This window comes from Calliphora vicina, chromosome 1 (genome assembly GCF_958450345.1).
Source record: "Calliphora vicina chromosome 1, idCalVici1.1, whole genome shotgun sequence".
Taxonomy (NCBI): Eukaryota; Metazoa; Arthropoda; class Insecta; order Diptera; family Calliphoridae; genus Calliphora; species Calliphora vicina.
The window spans coordinates 45,242,659-45,263,706 of record NC_088780.1 but is presented as its reverse complement, the minus strand read 5'-3'; the positions used below and the strand labels follow the sequence as shown (position 1 = coordinate 45,263,706).

The following is a 21,048-nucleotide window of genomic DNA, read 5'->3' as shown; positions in this document are numbered from 1 at the left end:
TACGCGTTAATTTTTAAAGTTTTTATTAGTAGATATGTTAAAATAATTCTCCAATTTCGATTAAAACGATGGCGATATCATTTTTTGGGTTTTTGTCGATGTATTTTCTTCCGTATCAAATTTCTAAAGAAATTCGCACATTAAAGGCGATGGTGGTATTTGTTTTTCGAAAAAAAAAATAATTTTGAACGAGTTTTGGTCCAAAAATTGATTTCTTCCGTTTTTCGAAAAAATATTATCGCCATCGTTTTAAGCGTTCAATTCACCTTTTTTTCACCTAAATTTGGGTGTCTCCAAAATTTGGGTGTCTCCAAAAGCTATTGATTGCTAAATCGTCCCACCCTAATATGTAGTCTCAAAATATCAAAAAGTTACAGTATAAATTTTACTTTAATTTATTTTATTTTGAACATATTCAATTTCTCTTATTTTTATATACATTTTTGTTTAGAAGTTATCTTCAGACTTTGGACATGATTATGATTTTCGTTGCCTTGCGTATTTTATTACCAAACTGTAAATATAAAAATATATTTTATAATTTTTCTTTAAAATACCGAAAATCAATTTCTTACCATGTTTAGAACAAAATAGTTAGAATTTTGTTGCTACTGTGGAAATTACAAAAATATGGTCGATAATTCTGATCAAAATATATATTTTCCTATTATCCATTATAAAACCTCCTGAATACTTTGAATTTTGGTAAAGTTTTCACTTTTAATCCTACAATTTATCATAATTTTCGTCAGTTTGGATTCATTTATCGCAATAAATGAACTATGTATTCATAGAAGCTGATTTAATATCATAATATTTTAAACGTATGTTATATTCTCTAGATTAATAAGAGGGATGAATGCCTATTTTTTACCTTAGAATATATAATGGAAAAAATATGAAAAATATTCTCAAATAAATTATCAAACTAAAAACATACCATTACGTTTATTGTTATCGGTATCCTTTAGGAATGCATATTTTCTACAGTCAGTTTTACGAGCTTCTTTGCAAAATTTTGTACAATCCATATCATAGGTGGGATAACATTTTCGTAGCCCATCTTTAGGATGGGGATTATAAGCGGGTTTACGTTTAGGCGGCACAATAGTTTCCACAGATTTACATTGACTTGCTCGGCCGAGGTCTTCCGATTTCTTTTTATTACCGCCACTTTTTGAGCTATATTTACGCATAAAACCAAAACTATAACAGTTTTTATTCTTTAATGAGGGCATGGTTGTGAAACTAGTGAAAGTGCGCTTAATTAGACCGTCAGTCGAAGTGCCAAAACATTTTTTATTTTGTCCACAATTTGGTTTGGTTTCTTTTTTTGGTTTTCCACATGCTTGTTTTTTTGGACTGCCGGTTGAAGATGTTTTTTGGCATTTGGTTTCATTATCCTTTTTAGGTTTACAAGGACTTGTGGGTTTTTTCTTGCAAGTGTCATATTTTTTCTTGTTACTTACACATGGACTGCTCTTTTTCTTTTTACAGGGATCATCTTTATCTTTGTTGCACGGGTCTTCATTTTTGTTGCCACATGGACTCTTAGTTGATTCTTTTTTCTTTTTGCATGGGTCATCCTTTTTGCCACCACATGGATCGTCGTTTTTCTTTTTACAGGGATCTTTTTGCTTTTTGCAAGGATCTTCTTTTCGACTACCACATGGGCTTGACTTTCTATTCTTGCAAGGATCTTCCTTTTTGTTTCCACATGGATTTTTGTCTTCCTTCTTGCATGGATCTTGTTTTTGTTTGTTACCTCCACAGGGATCTTTTTTCTTGCAAGGATCTTCCTTTTTGCTTCCACATGGATCTTTGTCTTTCTTCTTGCAAGGATCTTCCTTTTTCTTATCTTTTTTACAGGGATCTTCTTTTTTCCCACAGCCACAAGAATCAGCTTTCTTATTAGCAGATGAACCTGCTGGTGTTTTCTTGGCACCACCACATGGAGAACCATCTTTCTTGCAAGGATCTGTATTACATTTTGGTTTATATTCTGTATGTTCATCTAAGCAGGGATTTTGTTGCGTCTTATCCTTAGTTTTTCCGCAAGAATCAGATTTACCTTTGTTTCCTCCATCTTTTTTGCTACACTCCAGGGATTCATTATAATCTCTGGGTTCTTGAGAACATTTGTTACCGCGATCACTTGCTTTTTTGCACGGGCTTTCTTTAAGTTTGGTGCAACCATCATCTTTTTTGCACTTGGGAGAAACACATCCAGTTGGTGACTTATTTCGTTTTCTTTTCATATCCTCCTCTGTTTGACGTTTTAACTTTTCCATTTCTTCTTTACAAGGATTTGGACATTCTGGAGGTTTGCAGGGATCATCTTTTTTGCAACTATCTTTCATTTGTTTAACATCCGCCGAGGATTTCGAAGGGCATTTAAATCTACCACTTGCTTGTTGACTTGTGGCCTTTTTGCAGGGACTCTTGTGTAGTTTTGTACAACTATCATCCTTTTTGCATTTAGGAGACTCACATCCGGTAGGCATTTTATTTCTTTTCTTTTTCATTTCCTCATCAGATTGTCGCTTTAATTTCTCCATTTCGTCTTTACATGGATTGGGGCATTCCGGTGACTTACAAGGATCATCTTTTTTGCAACCCTCCCTGGATTGCTTTTTAGTTTTCGTAGGCGGTGGACAGGAATTTTCTATTGTAGTTTCCAATTTATGGAGGGTTTCACGGAAAGGATCACTGCAGCCTTTAATGCTTATAACTTGCGGTCTACTATTTGTATCATTTTTTAAGTTTTTGCTCAATGCTGTGCATTCAGTTAGAGCAGCTCTTCGCTTAGCAGCCTCGATTAATGCCTGGTTATAAGCATCACAACTCATAAGTAACTCCTTTGTATCAAACAATTTTGTTAGATAAGGAAAATCATAATTAGGATTGCATTTGGATCGACTACTGCTGTTAGTCGCTGTACCTCGTGTGGTTAAGATTACAACTTTTTGAGTAGGACTTTTAATTTGGGCTGTTGATCTAGTGGAGTAAAGCTTCTTACTAAACGATAAAGGAAACATTATATCTGTTAAAGAAGAACTTTGAATTTCAGGAAAAGGCATCTTTGCGTTCCGAGTAATTGCTTTTAAATCTAAATCTAATCTAGATGAGGGACTAAAGGGTTTAGTCATGTTTACTTTATTTAATGGGCTGAAATCATCACCATCCTTAAAGTCTGATTTCGAGGGCGTGGAAGGAAATTTGAGGCCTGTAATTCTCTCCCAAAATAAGTTGTCATCAACAAACATTTGCATAGAATGTAAACAACATTGCTGTAAAGATTTCTCCACTGCAGATGCTAAATGTTCCAAATTATCCACAATAGATATACTATTAACGTTTTTGTTGTTGGATAATTGGGAGTCTTTCAAATCTAATTGTTCTTTTTGAGTATTAGTGACCTGACGAGAATCTTTAGGTTCTTGTGCTTCATTTTCCTTGATCTCTTGATAAGCTGGAACCTCTTTCAATGCTTGACTGAATGCTTCAATTTGTTGTAGATTTTTAGGTTTTGAAAATATCGATGTTATTGTATTTCTCAGAGAATGTTCATCTGCCTCCTGCCAATTGAGAGGTATCAATAAAACTTTAGATGAATTATTACTTAAGGGATTCAAATCTATCAAAGCTATTGGCAAAATAGAATTTAAACTATTTCCTGAAGCTGTATTAAGCACGTCCTTTTTAACTGCTTTCATAAATCCTTTGCTTGTTACATCCGATCCGTTAGTTCTATATAATCTGTTCACTGCCAAATTGCTCCTTAATAAATTTTCCTTACTAGGCTGCCTATGTTGTACTTGCACCATAGATGTGTAACGACGACTATTTGTGTTACATGACAGTCGTGCAGTAAGCTGTAAGTTAACGTTGTGACAAAAGAACAAACTTACATTTCAAATTGATACTTACTTTAATAGACGGTGAAATTTTGGCAAAGATGCACATTTTAATTCATTTATAATTGAAATGTTACTAAAAATTTAGTATATCAAACAGAATAGAAATTTATTTAATAAATTATTAATATTTTATCACACAATAATTTTTTTTTATTTTAACAATTTTTTATTTTTCCTGGCATTTAAAAAAATGTTTGCTTTTTTCTGGAGACAATTTTTCAATGAGTAGTTTGTAGATATGTACATATTTGGCGACAAATTAAAAAGGTATTTATATTTTTAAAAAGTATTCGAAACATTTGTATATAGCGATCTAAATATTTATCATGTAAAGATCGGTCCAAACTAGGGTTCCTACGCGGGGAAAATTTTCCGGGAATTAACGGGAATATTTTTCCGGTAATTTTCGGGAAATGTTTGTCGGAAATTTTCGGGAATTTCTTCAAAAGTTTTCTTCTAAAAGTTAAAATTTTCTGATTCGTTTCGATGGCCAAATTTGTTGCTATTATATATCCATAGATTTTTTCGGTTCTAGCAACAGATAGTCAGTTGGCAAAGAAGTATTACGGTTGAAATAACCGAATTTTTTAGGGAATGAAACGATTTTTTAATTTCCTCCCGGGAAAGAAAAAAGTTCGGGAAATTAGGAACCCTAGTCCAAACTGAATTCTAATCCAAATATACTTTGAGTTACAATGCAAAATTTATTTGAAAACAATATTCCGTAATTTCATGATGAATTCGGATGATCATTATTTTGAAAAATCCCACTTTGACCAATTTAAAATGCCCCAATGGAGTCTAAATGTATGACCGACCCCCACTAACTTTTGAGGGTCGACCCCATGCTATTGACACACCTCCTGAAATCTCCATACAAAAATTTCAAAAAAATTACCATTTTGGATCTTTACATGTATTGTGTATAAATTTTGTTTATAGAGCGTATGATAAATATAAATATTAATAAAATGAGAATCAGCATAGCTTTATTTTTAAGATTTAGTTTAAACTTTAAACCAACATAACTTTAACTCGCAATGAGCGAAATGATTAACACGAATAGTTTGAGCGTGCTTAAGTACCGGAGTATTCAACAAGCACAAAATGGCAAATATGCAAATTTGGAAAAATATGCTTATTCAAATTCTCCTTGTCACGGGCGATTTTTTTACAAGGGTGGATCGATTTTTTTGCGTCGCTACAAATCGACCCACCCTTGTATATATTGAGGAAATACTAAAAAATACAAATTACTTCGTATTTTTTTTTTTTTTTTGATTTTGACCTATTTTTTTAGTATTTGGACAAGTTTCCATTATATTGATAACCACTGTGTGTATATTCTATACGTAAAAGCTTTAGTTAAGTTTGCAAAACTAAACAGTAGTTGATACGATTCTAAAAATTAATTCATTTTTTTTTTCACCAAAAGTTTTTTTTCGCTAAATATTAAAAAAAATTGAAAAAACAAAAAAAAAATTAAAAAAAAACAATTCGAAAAAAAAAATTTCCAAAAAATTAAAAAAACTGGAAAAAAATAAATTTTGTTGACCTAAAAATATTTAAAATTTTTATTTTGAAGTATAATTTGGTGAAGGGTATATAAGATTCGGCACAGCCGAATATAGATCTCTTACTTGTTTCTCATACATTGGCCTATTTATTTTACATTTCTATTCTACACCATTTCGTATTTCTAATTGTATTTCAGAATATAATTGGAAATTTCTGAAATTCAATTTCCAATACTGAAACATAATTAGAAATTTCAGAAATACAATTGGAAATTTCTGAAATACAGTTAGAAATTTCTGAAATATAATTAGAACCTTCTGAAGCGATGGTGTAGAACAAACTAAACGTTTTTAAAATTAAGGTCAATGGATAGGCCTAACTTCAGACTTTATTGTTAATGGAGGTTATTCTACTTATTTACAATTCTACTCTTCACTTTGTAGCCGTCTGATATTTTTAAACAAAACTAGCAGACCCTCGAACTTCGCTTCGCCCCAATTATAAGCCTTCAGACAAACTTTAGAGTAATAATATAACATTTCGCATTTTCCGCAATTTTCCATGATTTACACTAAGAACTTTCTATTGTTTGATTTGAAAAGCCATTAAGGAATTATAATTTCATAATTTCATACAAAAACTCGATTTTCGATTTTTCCAATTTTCCGACTTTTCCGGAGGCATTTTCCAAAATTTTCTTCCGTAAAAACATTCTCCTCGAAAATACGAACAACTGACAAAACATTTTACAGAAATCGGCCGAGACGTTCTCATTTTATGAATTACTATTCATTTTTTACACCATTTTTATATACATACATATGTATATAGATAGATATGTATATTTTAAAATGTGAAAATGAAAAAGTAGAGCTACAATTTAATAACCGTTTTATTCAAAAGTAATATGCCGTAGTGAACATCGGAATAAATAACAAATTTGATATCTCCAATACAATCAAATTAATTTATATTATTACTTTTATTCGTATTTTATTAATTTTATCATATTTATAAATGTATCGAATAATGTCGCTTAATAACTAAATTAATATTTTAAAATGGTTAATCACAGTTTTAAAGCTCTCTCAAACCATTTAAGAGCACTTTAAATTTAACATGAATATGAATCAAAATTTCCGTTTTGGAAAATTAAGAACTACTTGATGAACTCGAACCCGATAGAGCAGCACTAGCACTGCCCGCACTGGCAGCAAAAACTTGTCTTATAGTTGATAGAAAGCCCCATAATTTACTGCCTATAGAACCTAAAACTTCCAGAAATTGTAAATCGGAACTTCCATTAATCATCTCACGTTCCTCTTCAGTCTCAATGGCCATCGATGTGTTCTGCTCGTTCATGGGTTGCATTTCACTCAGTAGAGTACGATGGCGTTGAACATGTTCGGTGTGATTGAGATGGCCATCACGTACACTGTTCACTAAATGACGAACAGATTCTAAAACGGGTATACTCTGTTTAGAACGTTGCCACATGGTCTCATTCTTAGGAGACTCGTGTTGTTCATTGTCTCCAAAACCATTTTCCAAAGTGTTCATTTGATCATCCATTAAATCATCGCTAGCTTGGTCATCAGCAATTTCATTATCTTTTATACTCTCTTCATAATTTTCATTTCTGGGTACAACATTGTCCAATTGTTCTAGATTCGTTTCGAAATTCTCAACGAATCGTCCAAAGAGTTGTTGTAAAGCTCCCCGCATTTCGGGCAAATCCTTGGTGGTTAAGTTTGAACGAAAATTCTCAAAATCAAATTCTTCAAATTCATTGTGTTTTGGCCCCTTTTGCTGTTGCTGGAGTTTGCGTTGATGTACATAGCTAACGATGTGGGTTGTGGCATCTGTTGATGTTGCTGGATAAGATTCGCATTGCAATGATAGAAACTGAAATACAATAAATAATTAAATAAACAAACAAACAAATAAATATGTGTGCAATCTTTTCAAATAAAATTATCAATTCTAAAAAGGTTTCAATTAATATTCTTCATGTGCAAACAAAATGCACTTTGGTTTTAGTATTTTATTTATTATTATTTTTATTGGAAAAATATCCCAGCTAAATGTTACCTATTGAATATAGATGTCAGTTATTAGGCTTTAATTTGCTATGAAAATGGACTTTTAATATTGAGAGTGAAAAATGTATTTCCGTTTTAAAATTCAATTGGCATTAATTACTGTTCAATAAAGATTTTTTTGCAATAAAATTTAAATATTTTTTGTAGTTAAGAATGTTGTTGACTTCTAAACGCTGCATAAAATCGGTTCTATTGGATTAACTGTTAAATATACGAAGCAATATTAACGTTATTAAAAAAATGTGAAATTTTAAACTATATAAAAATCATACTAAAGCGAATTTAGAAATTCTGGAGAAAATTAAATTTTATGTGGTCATGAAGACATCTATACTAAATACACTGTCCAACAGCATTTTTGGAACAGAATAGCGACCCTATAATTCTGAAAGGGCATGTTGAGTAGCATTTTTGTATAATAAACTTATAGTCCAGCTGGTTTGAATTTTTTTTTACAGTGGGTCAAAGTTTTCATTTTTTGATCGAAGGGAGCAGTATACTAACTGAAAAAAATGTTGTATGTTAATATCTGAGAGAATTCTTATGGTCAGAGTTATATTATGGAATTTTATTTTATATAAAATTTCAGTGGGGGTCACCAAAGATACCAAAGTTGTAAATTAAGCTCTTTACGCTTAATTCGCAAGATTAAACGCCACCTTGGGTCTCACATTTTTTAAAAAAATCACAAAAAATCTATTTATGATCCGAATGAGCTAATATCTAAAATATAAATAGTTCTAGAGAAGATTTACAAAAAATATATACATATGTAAATTATCACTTTTAGGTCAATAGTTATTTATGTTTATTTATTTATTTTTTTATGAATTTCTATGTTAGGTAAATTATCTGCGAGTTGTTAAGTTTTCCCTAATTTATTTGCCACGTAAAAAACATAAGGTAGACATGTTTTATATCAATGGATAGAGGATTTTGCCTACTTTTTAAAAATGTATATATCTTTTGACAATTAAAAAAATTCATGGAATACTTTTTTGAAAAATATGACAAAAAATACTTTTTATTGAGTTTTTGCATAGATATAAATTTTTATTTATGAATATTTTTAATGAAATTTCACAGTTATGTAGATTTTTCTATTTAAAATGAAAAAATAAAAACAAGTTTTGAAATTTGTTATCAGTATTCCGCAATACCCAAAAAAGTCTTGGATTTTTTCGTTTTTTGCCTATAATATCCATACCAGGGGCGGTGTCATCGGAACCCTTTACAAAATAATTAAGAACATATTGGGCCATCTAAAATAGGTTACTATATTTTGATATCGACTATGCGATTTGAGAATTTTTGCCCTAAAGTTGAATTTTATATAAAAAATAGGCGTTTTTTGAATGGACCTGGTCCCCTCGGTATCAAAAATTATAAATTTTTTTCATTTAAAATATTTGATGTAAAGTTAGGTTTCAAACAGTAAAAATTCATCATACATCCTCTTAGAAATTTTTTAGATAACTTAAAAAGAATAAAAGTACTTTTTTCCCAAAAAAATTGAGAAAAATCGCCTTTTTAAAATTGTTTAAATTCAAATGCATGTAACTTTGGATTCAGTCATGATTATTAAACAATTCTTTCTTTATTTGATTTATACATCTGTTGTTAATCCTACAAATGAAAAATGGAAAATCGGGAAATATTTGGAACCGCGGTCATCAAAAAACTGGAGTAGGGTGGGTAAAAATGTTGAAAAATTAATTTTCAAATGTGAATATCTCCTAAGCTATACGATATAATTGATAGCTACGATGGTTTTATGTAGTGCTCGGCAAGAATATTCTATGTGTGTAATTTTTTTTAAATGGGAACACAAACGAAGAAATAGGATAATTTTTAAAATTGAAAATATCCGAGGTGTCCTACTTTGGAGACCTCTGGTCCCGCTCCTGGTGGGCTCATGAGGTCCAAATTGAAATCTTAAACTCAAATACACTTCCTTTTTGCGCATGTGAAATTTCATTGAAATTGGAAATAAATCTGTAACTGCTAAACCCTTAGTCCAATTTTAATGATGGATGACGTGCGCAAAGAGGAAGTCTTGTCGAGTTAAAGTTTTGAGTTTGGACCTAATGAACCCACCAGGAGTGCTCCCAGGGAATCCCAAAGTAGGTCACATCGTGTATATTAAATTTTTAAAACGATTCTATTTTTTCGTTTGGATTCCGATTTCAACCAAAAAAAACATATAAAGAATCTGGTATTCACTTGGTATTGAAAAGAGTACAAAGATAACATGCTCAGGCTGCAACAACGCTTTGTTTTACAAATGTTATGGACCATTCCACAAATTAAATCCCTAATTACATTTATTAAAGGCTGTAAATATACAAATAAATATTATTTTTTTTTATTTCGAATCAGCCATCAGTAACACTGATTGAGATTTTATGTCCCACGAAAAATGCTTATTGGGATTATATGTACCAGGATAAAAGGACGATTTCAGGATTTCTGAGTATGCAGAACACATTTTTTTCCACATCTTTTAGAATATGCAAAAATCGCTTAGTGGAATGCGGAATGGGATATCTACCAAAATAAATGAATTGTAACTCAAGACGGTAAAGAACTCTCTGAGTTAGAATCGCTCAAAATTTTACATTTTGGCCAAACAGTTAGATTAGATTTGAATTTTTTTTTAAATCAATTATTATTGTATTATTTGAAAATCTAATAAAACTTTTGCTTATACGATGAAATTTTATTATGATATTTAAATTGTTGACAAATATTAATACACAGTTATTGACGTCTGCAAATACCTTTATTGATTTAATTAAACATTTACATGAAAACTAAATTAATTTTTATTATTTCAATTTTAACTACAGTTTTCCTGATTGTAGCAAAATCAACACACAACTTTAATTGATTTAAGCAATTTTGTAAATAAAATTGAATTTTATGTTTTCTATTGACACATTGTTTAAGAATTTCATATATCCTTGAAGGGTTACATACATTTAATTTCACAATGAATACATTTTTTTTAATATTTTTCATTATCATTTATGCCTATTTCTAAGCAATAGTTAATTATTATCATTCAAACACAATAGCACTTACGTTTAGCACTATCAATAACGAGAAGCACCAAATTATTCTTAACATGTTAGAGGTCATTTAATAAACATTGAAATGAACTAAAGGCAAAAATTTAATATTGAATTTCAAAAAAATTATTTAATTTTTTTTGTTAAGTTTTTTCTAAAATAAACCGTTCAAACCAAATTACAAATTAAAACTGACCGGTAGGCTAATAATATCAAATATGTAAGAATGAATACGAAATAAAACAAATTTTTAAGGCGAAATTAAAATTCAACGTGCGTACATTTACATACGAGTACTTTGTGTGTACTTACGTACATAGAGTCATTTTTACGAGCAAAACTTTAAACAATAAAGCGTAGAAAAACATGATTTTTTTTTTTATAATTTTATAGATAATAAAACACGTAGAATTCCACTATAAAGTGCAAGTAAAAAATATATTTAATATACAATGAATTCTTAGCATATTTGGCTAAATTCGAAGTTATTTGATGAATAAGTGGGTGATTAATTTAAACACAGTGGTTATGAGATTGAACATGATTGATAATATATTACAATATTTATTGTCATTTGTATAGAACAAAATTTATATATGTATGTTTTTACAAAAATTGTCTGTCCCTTTAAGTGACGCAGTGTTTTGTTGGATATCTCTTGTTTTTTTATTACAGAATCAATTGTTTCATTTGAAGTATTTTGCCAATCCCTTATAATCTGATAAAGCTTCCTTCGTGGTACAATTCTGAGTCCGTATTTTGCGATCTACAATTTCCCATAGGTTTTCTATGGGGTTGATATCTGACGATTTTATCAAGATCACGATTTAGTTCAGAAGTTTCTAATTATATTTCAGAAATTTCCATTTATACCTATTTTCAGTTTCGATTATATTATCACTCACTGTATGTATAAGTATTTTATTCAAAATATGTGAACTATAGGAATGGTTAATTATTACATACTTTATTAAAGAAAACAAAAGATTTAGGAAAAAATCGCGAATATTAGCGACCTCTATAATCCGATAGTTAAACTTCAATGGTTGTTGTATTGACTAACCCAATGCAAATAATCCGAACATATCTGGCATCACTATTAATCTAACACAGCTGTTCTTTGTTGTTTTTTCGTTTTCTCTTATTCTGTTTTGCGATTCCGGAAAAAAACCGCAAAAAGCGAACAGACATGTCAAAACATATCAGAAGTATATGGACAAAAGTTAAAAGCCTCTCGTTAGAAAGGGTAATACAAATTAATAAATAAACAATTTTTGTACATTAATAATTATTTTTACTTCCTAACAAATCATAGTTTCATAGTACAACAGCAATTACTGCAAAGTCAATTACGGACAAAGAAATGAGCGCAACTCCAGAAACTGCCACCTCAAAAAGCGGTCAGGCTATACAGAAATTAAAAGAATTTGGATATGCTTTTAATGCCGGTAAAATAACACACATAAATATTAATTAAATTCTCAATTAATTTTTTAATATTTGTTTTATAAAAGCTGGTGAATTACGTAAAATCGACAAAATTACTGGGGAAGCTGGCGAAGAGCCATTTCAATTTGAAGTAACCAAGGATCATGCCAAAAACCAAGCTCATTATGAAAAGTTAGCAGATGTAGGCGGTCAATGATATTTTTTTAATCTTTTCAGTATGATATATATTTTTTTTTATATTTATAGCAAATTCCTGAAATTGTTTATGATTTGTTGGAACAAAATGGTTTATCTCGTACTTATATTCCCGAAGAGGCACCCATGGAAGAGTCTACATTTTTCTTTACGTATCCGGAAAAGTTAAATAAGCCTAAGAAACTGATTGTTATTATACATGGCAGTGGTTTTGTAAGAGCTGGCCAGTGGGCAAGGAGGTGAGTGAAAAGTATTAGAAGTAGGTAATTTGAAAGGCCTTATTCATAATAAATATTTAAATTTATCAAAATTTGTATGGACATTTTGTTTTATAAACCTTTGATAAATTTAAAAATTGGTAAATCTTCATAAATCCCATTTATCCCCATTTTATGATACAAAAAAAATTCCTTTTTTATTTGTCGCTAAAACTCTAAAATATTAAAAACAAAAACTATTTAAATATTAAGCACATACATACATAAGTGCTTAATATACTATAAATGTAAGAAATTATAAAAACACATATTTTTGCTTCCCATAATTAATTTAACGCAAAAAAAAAATTACTTTATCATTAAAATACATTTACCGAAATAAGCCGCAACAAATTATTTTGTTGTTGTAGCAGCATAAACAATTACAATATTCAATCCGGGGGCTCTGCATGTTGTTCAAGTCTAAAGGTAGGGTCACATATGACAAATATTTGATAAATAAATTATATTTGAATTCTTTATTTACATATTTCAAAAACTTATTTTACTTAGGATGATTCTTACAAAACACTTGTAAGAGTAAACACATCAAACAAATTTGTGATAAATATAAGTGGTTACGCTTTTTTGAGCAAATGTGTGACCCTACCTTATGAAATTTTGCTACTTCAACAGGATAAGTCCATAAATCCATAGGACGTAGTGGAGTAGGGTTGGCTGAACAGTTGAATACGTGGAGGGTATCATGAGGACCCTGACCACATGCTGGGCATAAGTTGAGGCGCACATTGGTTGAAGTTCATAGAACGAGCGGCTAAAAATAGAAAAAGTTGTCGAAGGACAATGAAACTTGGCACATAGGCATTTTTTGTTTGAATCTAAAAAAAAATTGAAAAATCAAAATGATACGCCCACTTTTACGCCCACCTCCCATACAAAGTGAAAATTAAATTTTGACCTCTGGCATTGTTTTTTGGCATAGCATCTCTAAACACTCAGAATCATTTATGTGAAATTTGAAAAATATCCGCCCACTTCCCATACAACTTGTATTGAAAAAGTGGCATAACTACCTTTAATGCATCAACTCAATTTTCACATTAAATAAATATAATTGTTGTTGTTGTTGTTGTAACAGTTCGACTGTATCCGATTGTTCTTTCCTGTAATTATAAGAGTGAATATTTTAATTATTTGTGTTGATGTCAGTAGGTGGAAGTGGGAGTTGGAGAAACTGCGCCACCTCAGTTGGTCTTAACCACAGGTCTATGGGGCGCAAATTTGTAGACCTGGTGGGACAATTAAATAAATGTATTGTATCGTGAGGACTTTGATGACAGGCGGGGCAACGGTTTAAAGTGCCAGGAACGATACGTTCTCGGTAGCAGTTGAGGAAACTGCACCAACCGGCTCTTAATTGTGCTAATATAGTTCTTGTATGCCTTGGTAATTGTCTCTCACAATCCGATATCGCAGGGGGGTGTTCATTTAGGACTCTGTTGCATGTGTAGCCATTAATGGCTTCAGTAACCGCCGTTTGATGCAACAATTTCCGAGCACTTGCAATAGACAATCTGTCGACGTCCGATGGTATGACGTCTTGGATGTCGCTGCGAAAGTGTCGAAAGTCCATCCGGATGTGTCGGGGAAGAGGATCCTGCATCAGAATCTGATGGTTGGGGTGACTCGGCAGATGGCATGCCAACAGGAACTGTCTAGTCAACAACACATTATGTTGTCTGACCGACAGTAACCTGGTCTCCTCATGTAGATGATCCACATTCGTCATCTTGACACAACCGGTTGCGATCCGGAGAGCATTATTTTGGGCCGTTTGTAAACCTCGCCATTGGGTGTCACTGAGGAAAGAGGTCCATACTGGGGCAGCATAGTTGAGAAGAGAGCGACCAATTGCCTTGTATGTCGCTACAATCGTCTCTTTGTTCATGCCCCAAGAGGTGCCAGCTAGAGCTTTAAGGACCTTGTTCCTATTTTTAACCTTTTGGTTGATGTAGGTTGCGTGCCTTGAAAAGTGAAGGAGGCTGTCGAAGACTACCCCTAAAATTTTCGGGTTTTGAACCGTGGGGATAGTTCGACCTTCGACTGAGATGTTGAGCGCCGTCCTTACTTCTTTAGTCCAAGAGGTGAAAAGGGACACCGAGGATTTCGGAGCAGATAACCTGAGTTTGCGTTCCTGAAAAAAGTCTGTTATGGTGGCCAGGTATCGGGTAATTTTGGCACTTATGTCGTCGATGTTGACACCTGATGAAATAATAGTGCAATCATCTGCATACGACACCATAGAGACATTTGGGGGGGGTTCAGGTAGCTTGGCAAGATATATGTTGAAGAGCATCGGTGATAGTACTCCTCCTTGTGGCACGCCCATCTTTATCTTGCGGTATTTTGATTTCTGGCCTCTGAACTCGACAAACGCATGTCTTCCACATAGATAGTTGGCTATCCAGCGTTTGACATCATTTGGGAGTGTGGAGTTCACGATGTCATTAATCAGTATCGAGTGATCGACCGTATCGAATGCCTTGGATAAATCCAGTGCGGCGACGATGGTACGTTGACACGGTCGTTGCTGATTGAGGCCATTGGCGATCTGGGAGGTTATCTGAGTTAGAGCCGTTGTTGTGCTATGCGCTTCCCTGAATCCATGTTGATGTGTGGCGAGCGGGAAATGCTCTTTCAGGGTGGGTAATAGTAGGGATTCTAAAATCTTTGCTATTGGTGACAATAAGGAGATGGGGCGGTATGATTCTCCTAGGGTAGCTGATTTTTCCGGTTTTAGAATTGGGATAACTCGAGCCACTTTCCAGATATCTGGAATCACCAAATGGTGAATCGAGAGATTCAGAAGGTGGGTGAGATATTCCAGACCTACTTTACCGAGCTTCTTTAGCATTATCATTGAGATACCATCCGGACCTAGAGCTTTAGAAGGTTTCGATTTGGAGATAATGAACTCGACTTCACGGGAGGTGAAGGAGCGTGGCTGAGGATCTCGAGTAAGATTCTTAGTTCTCCGAACTATAGTCCTTTTGGTCCGGCTCTGCGTGGCGGGGTGTTCTATAAATTGCCTGCAGAATTGTGTTGCGCATTTCTTGGCATCTGTATGTTGCAAGTTATTAAACGCAATAGCAGCGAGGTTTTGATTTCTATTATTGTTTCCAGTTAGACTTTTGATAGTAGACCATAGCGATTTAGAGTCTGTTGAGCAATGATTCAGGTGGTCCAACCATTTGTTGCGGCGATGTTCGTCGACGATAAAGTCAATTTCAGCCGTCAACTGCTCAATTTGCTCATTAGCTGGATTGCTAGCACGCAGGAGATCGCGTTCCTGAGCCAATCGTGCTGCCTGTGATGGAAAATTTGGTCTAATATTTGGTATTCTTCCTGCGGGGATAAAGCGCCTTACCGCCTGAAGGACTATCTTTCTAAAGATTGCTTCACCCCTTCTGGCACATGTGGGGGGCGGCAAGTGACGTAGTGTATCGTCTATGTAGTTCGTAAAGCTGTGCCAGTCAGCTTTGTTGTAGTTAACGAACGTGCGCTTATCTGGCTCCACAAAGTCGCTAGACTTCTCTACTGTGATCAAGATAGGGATGTGATCGGAGTTTAATGCCGTTTGGGCTTGCCAGGTGGTATGGGCAAGAAGCGACATGCAGACGATGGAAATGTCTGGGGAGCTTGAACATCTAGCAGTTATTCTCGTAGAGAGGTCTTCGTTAATTGCAGCGAAGTCCGAGTCGTCTATCTGGTCTGATAATGAAATACCCCGTGGATCGTTTGGTAGCTGGGAGTACCAACTCTCGTGGTGAGCATTGAAATCACCAAGTATTATTCTGTTATCTCCTTGCAAAAGGTGTGCTATGCTGGGATGATAACTAGTCCCAATGCTGTTTACGGGTGGAATATATACATTGACAATTTCTAACTCAATATCTCCAGTTTTTATTGAGATGCTCATTACTTCCAGGTAGGGGTCAGGAGAGGGGGAGGGGGGTGGTACTGTCAACGTATAATTGACGCTTCGCTTTATGATAAAAGCAAGGCCACCACCATGATCACGTTCCCTGTCTTTCCGAATGATGTTGTAATCACTGGAAGCCGAGAGTCTACAATCCCTGGTTAGCTTCGTTTCTTGAATGGCGGCAATGAGGATGTTATTAACATGCATAAAATTGGTGATTTCCACGACCTTATTTCTAAGACCATTACAGTTTAACTGCATGATCTTAAACGATACTTGGGAATCCCCGATATGCAAAGGCCGCCGGGTATGGTGCTGATGGGGTGGTATATTTAATATACTTGGCAGTTGAGGTGGAGTTCTCGCCGGGGTTTGTTGTTGTAGTAGAGGCAGATGTTGGGGTGTCTGCACAACACTGTGCGGGGTGAATTGCACAGGTGTGGCTGGGGTGGCAACTGTCGCCGGGGGTATGTTTATGCAACAGGGGGCTAAAAAGCTATTACTCCAGTCCTTGTGCGAGCGTAATCCAGAGCATCTTCTCATATGGCACCAATTTTTACAGCCATTGCACTGAATTGATGTTATATTCCTTCTAATTACGTCCTGACAGACAGAACATGTCCATTGATTTGAACAGGGTCTGCTGTGTCCGGGGGTTGGGGATTGGACAAAATTTTGTCCGGGGGGTGGAGTTTGGACACGGGATTGTGGGATCGTAATTATGGGTGTATTGCTGGGGTTTTGAGGCTGCGTACTACAACAAGATCCTACGAAGCTGGGGTTCCAGTCGCGGTGACTGGTGAGTCCTGAGCACCTTTTCAGGTGACACCAGTTATTACAAACGGTGCATTGTACTGAGGTGGTGTTACGCATTATGCGTTGTTGACATATTGAACAGAGCCAAATACTGGGACCTGGATTCTGTTCAACGCCGGCTATAATTAAAAGGATTTTGAGCAAAATTGCCGACATGTTTTGCTCACCTGGGGAAAAAACTTTCGGTTTGTACAGCTGTCGCTGAGTTGACAATCTTTGGCCGAATATGATTCGGGTCGTTCCGGAACGGAGATCCAATTGTCGTGGGAACGAAATATAATTGTAGAATAGGCTCCTGAAAATATATACCTGATCCGCCCACTTTTACACCCATCTCCCATAGAAAATGAATAAGTACATGATAAGAACATGAATAAGTAATTTAAGCATAGTCTTTTAATAATTTTTTAACATCATTATCGTACTCCGTCGTACTCCAATTTTTTTATTTGCAGCCATGAGCGAAATTTATTTATAAATGGGTCTGAAGACAATACAAAATTATGCATTACGTCTTCATTATTGGCTACACGTCCAATTCTTCGCGAATGATGTAATCTATATGCTATATAGTCTTTATTCCTCGCTTCCTGAGCTTCCTCGTACAGCATACCTGATACAAATAATCAATTAAAATGTAAAAAAAAAATAAAAATGAAATCATTTAGATAGAGACACACCTATTGGCAGAATAGCTTCTGCTATAATTTTGCACAGTTATTGGCATGTAGTACCAGCCATATGGCAACAACAACATGCATGAACGAAAATTCATGTTTTTTTACTTTATCACCTTATAGTTTTTACTGTTTTTTTTTTTTTTTTGGAAAGGAGGAGGTAGGAGCAGCTGAATTTTTTTTAACTTTTAGCTGAGACTTCAAGCTGTAATTGGACATCTTTCATTAAACAGCGCTCCACAACGCTAAAAAAAAAAAAAAAAAAAAAAAAAAAGATGCAGTCCACTGAAGTTGATGAATATTGAAATTTTGATGTTGTTTATATTTTGTTCTACGAAATTTTTTATATGGCACTTTTTCCAACTTTTTTTTTTTTAATGCAAATCTCATCTATGACAATTGTCATTTACGAAAATATACAACAAAGTCAAATGATAAGTTTACTGTGATTGTACCAAAAGATTGAATATACAGTAAATTTGCATGCCATTTTAAACAAGCGAACATATGTGAACTTCGAGCGTGTCTATCCAAACAAATAATAAATATATCAGCCTAATATTACGGAATCTTAATATTCAGATATCTGACAACAAAATACCAAAAAATTATCCAAATCGGCGAACATGAAACAAATTAATTTCGGCCACTCTTCAACCAATGAGCGGCGGGGCCAAAAGGCATTACGCCTGTTGCTCCATCCAGATCTAAGATGTTCCAGAACGACTCTTGTTTTACGCAGCAGAATCTTCTCGGCGTCTGCTATCGATGGGGGGGACCTCCAAGTACGACATTCATACGGTATCCTTTTACCGCGCAATTGATGGCGTCTCTGTGAATGTCGTTCAAAGTTGTCCTATACGAGCGGCGATCACATACCTCCATACCAGAACAGTGACAGTCATTTGATTCATCATCTGATGGGTAGTGCTGATGGGTTTATATATCAGAAGTTCCCATCATTTCATTAAGGGCATCGGGAAAAAACTGATGGAAACATACGTGTATGTGTGACTAGTTTTCTCTTTCCAACTTGTGCCGTGTTATGCAAACGCATGCATGTAAATAAATTGCTAGTGTGTTAGTTTCCATCAGTCATTTCTTGCAGTGTATGCTCTTCTCGTATTTCCGTAGGTCCTGTCTGACATGCCTCGGGAGAGTCTCCAACTGTGTGATGTTGAAGTTTATTGTTCAATGTTTAACTTGCTGGCGAATAAGTTGTACTATAATAATATATGATTTTTTCTTGATAAAATCCTCAATATCAATTGGAATTTTGTCAATTTCATTTGGATTTTTCTCAATTTCACATTGTTCACTATTTCAATTAGAATTTTCTCAATTTCAATTTTATTTGAATTGTCTCAATTTAAAACGGAAATTTTCAATTTCATTTGGAACTTTCTCAATATCATGTATAATGCTCTCAATTTCATTTAAAAATGGTGTAGAATCAAATATAATTTTTTTCTCTGGCTCTAGTTTTTTATCTTCGAAAACGTGTAATTGCTAAAAATTAACATTAAAAAGGATGAATTAACGTATATTTTATAATTGAAAAAGGGTATAAAAACGGAGAAGCTTATATAAAAAACGGTGCATTAATTATTGTGTCTTTAACAAACGTTTATGACTACAATACTTTTATCAATGGCTTTTAAGGTTTAAGTGTTTGTTAACCAATTTGTGTTTTTAATCTACAATATGTTTTTTTCGTTATTACTATTGTAATATATACATATACTATGAATACATACGAAATTTTATATTTAAAATTAATGTATTTTACTTTTTTCATTCGTACATTAATTAGTCCTCTTAATTTTATTACATATGACAAAAATTTGCAAATTTAAATTGAAACCCATTGCATTCTTCTATATATCCTTTATTATTTCCATATGTTCATATATCGTATATAAATGTCATATTATGTTGCAATAATTATATTTACAGTTTAATAATCAACAATTCCTTAGACCATGGTACACAAATACCATACATTAAGCGAGCCCGAGATCTTGGCTACGATATAGTAGTAACAAATACCAATGATAATTATCGCATTATCGATGGCAAACGAAAACCCATACAAGGTTTAAATTCCGCCACATCGCATGCCAGTTATGTATGGCAAAAATATGTAATGGCTTGTGAGCCAGAAAGTGTAGCCATTGTGGCACACAGTGCGGGTGGTGGAGTAACAGTAGACTTTGTATGTTTTTAATAATTTAACCAAACATAATACTTTCATTGATATTATTAAATTACATATGTCCGCAGGCCAGACGTTTTCCAGAGTTTTTCCAAAACCATGTATTTGCTATTGCTTTCACTGATTCTGCCCATTCGTTTGTACCCGAGGAGTTACGCAAAATCATAGGGCATAAAAGTTGTAATTGGGTTTCAAGTAGCAAACCTTTAGATGCGGAAATTAAAACTTCAAAAGATGATATCAAAATGGTTTCAGCAGGTGGGTTAAGATGATGATGTTTTTTTTTTTTTAATAAAATTTGTTTTGTTTACTTATATTTTTTCTAGGTCATTCCAAGCATGAATGGACATCTTATTCGGCCTTTGAATCTGTTTTCAAATATTTGGAACAGAAATATGATGAATTTATGTCTGACGAACTAAAGTGTAAAAAACCAAGGGTGGACAATTAAGATTTTATGTGTTTAATTTTTTTTAAAATTATTTTAAAGAATACACAATCCATATTTAATTAATGAAAAAGTTTTTGTTAAAGAAAAAAAAAATATTGTTATAAAACTGATTTTCTAAATTAAATAAATTTGTACGTAGTAAAATTGTTTAGTGTTTTTTAATCAAAGAGGAGTTCGGAATAATGTTATAATTTTAAAATCGCAGCCCTAAGAATCTACGGTATCGGCTCTGGAGTTTGAAAATGCATTTATAAGAAATATATAAGCAAATATTTGAGTTATTTATACTTTGATCTTCCATTTGCATCTCAAACCCGTTGGAAATAATAAAATAACTGTAAAATAAAATAATTTGATTCGTTCATCCATTCCCATACATGACCTAACAGGTACAATATATTGTATTGGAGAAAGAGTTAGGTCAAGATTGTAGA

The 21,048-nt window shown here is 33.4% G+C and overlaps 3 protein-coding genes across 4 annotated transcripts; 1 reads left to right on the top strand and 2 right to left on the bottom strand.

Moving 5' to 3' along the window:
• Positions 1-383: 383 nt before the first annotated feature.
• LOC135948971 (uncharacterized) lies at positions 384-4,121 on the bottom strand. Of its 2 annotated transcripts, none has more exons than XM_065498426.1 (4): positions 3,931-4,121; positions 941-3,875; positions 576-874; positions 384-514 (listed from the first exon to the last, which is right to left on the bottom strand). In XM_065498426.1, exons 1-3 carry the CDS (start codon positions 3,964-3,966, stop codon positions 864-866), a joined length of 2,982 nt encoding a protein of 993 aa, XP_065354498.1. In that variant the 5' UTR covers positions 3,967-4,121; the 3' UTR covers positions 384-514; positions 576-863. The 2 variants fall into 2 exon arrangements, with proteins under 2 accessions (XP_065354498.1, XP_065354499.1); XM_065498427.1 differs by having other exon boundaries at positions 947-3,875.
• A 2,280-nt stretch (positions 4,122-6,401) lies between these two features.
• LOC135948970 (uncharacterized) lies at positions 6,402-10,795 on the bottom strand. The gene is made up of 2 exons (XM_065498425.1): positions 10,625-10,795; positions 6,402-7,343 (listed from the first exon to the last, which is right to left on the bottom strand). The coding sequence occupies exons 1-2, from the start codon at positions 10,679-10,681 to the stop codon at positions 6,591-6,593; spliced, it is 810 nt and encodes a 269-aa protein (XP_065354497.1). The 5' UTR covers positions 10,682-10,795; the 3' UTR covers positions 6,402-6,590.
• Positions 10,796-11,838: 1,043 nt separating this feature from the next.
• On the top strand, positions 11,839-20,630 carry LOC135948969 (FAM172 family protein homolog CG10038). Its single transcript, XM_065498424.1, has 7 exons — positions 11,839-11,857; positions 11,927-12,059; positions 12,126-12,241; positions 12,307-12,494; positions 19,905-20,163; positions 20,232-20,421; positions 20,490-20,630. Exons 2-7 carry the CDS (start codon positions 11,975-11,977, stop codon positions 20,612-20,614), a joined length of 963 nt encoding a protein of 320 aa, XP_065354496.1. The 5' UTR covers positions 11,839-11,857; positions 11,927-11,974; the 3' UTR covers positions 20,615-20,630.
• Positions 20,631-21,048: the final 418 nt, after the last annotated feature.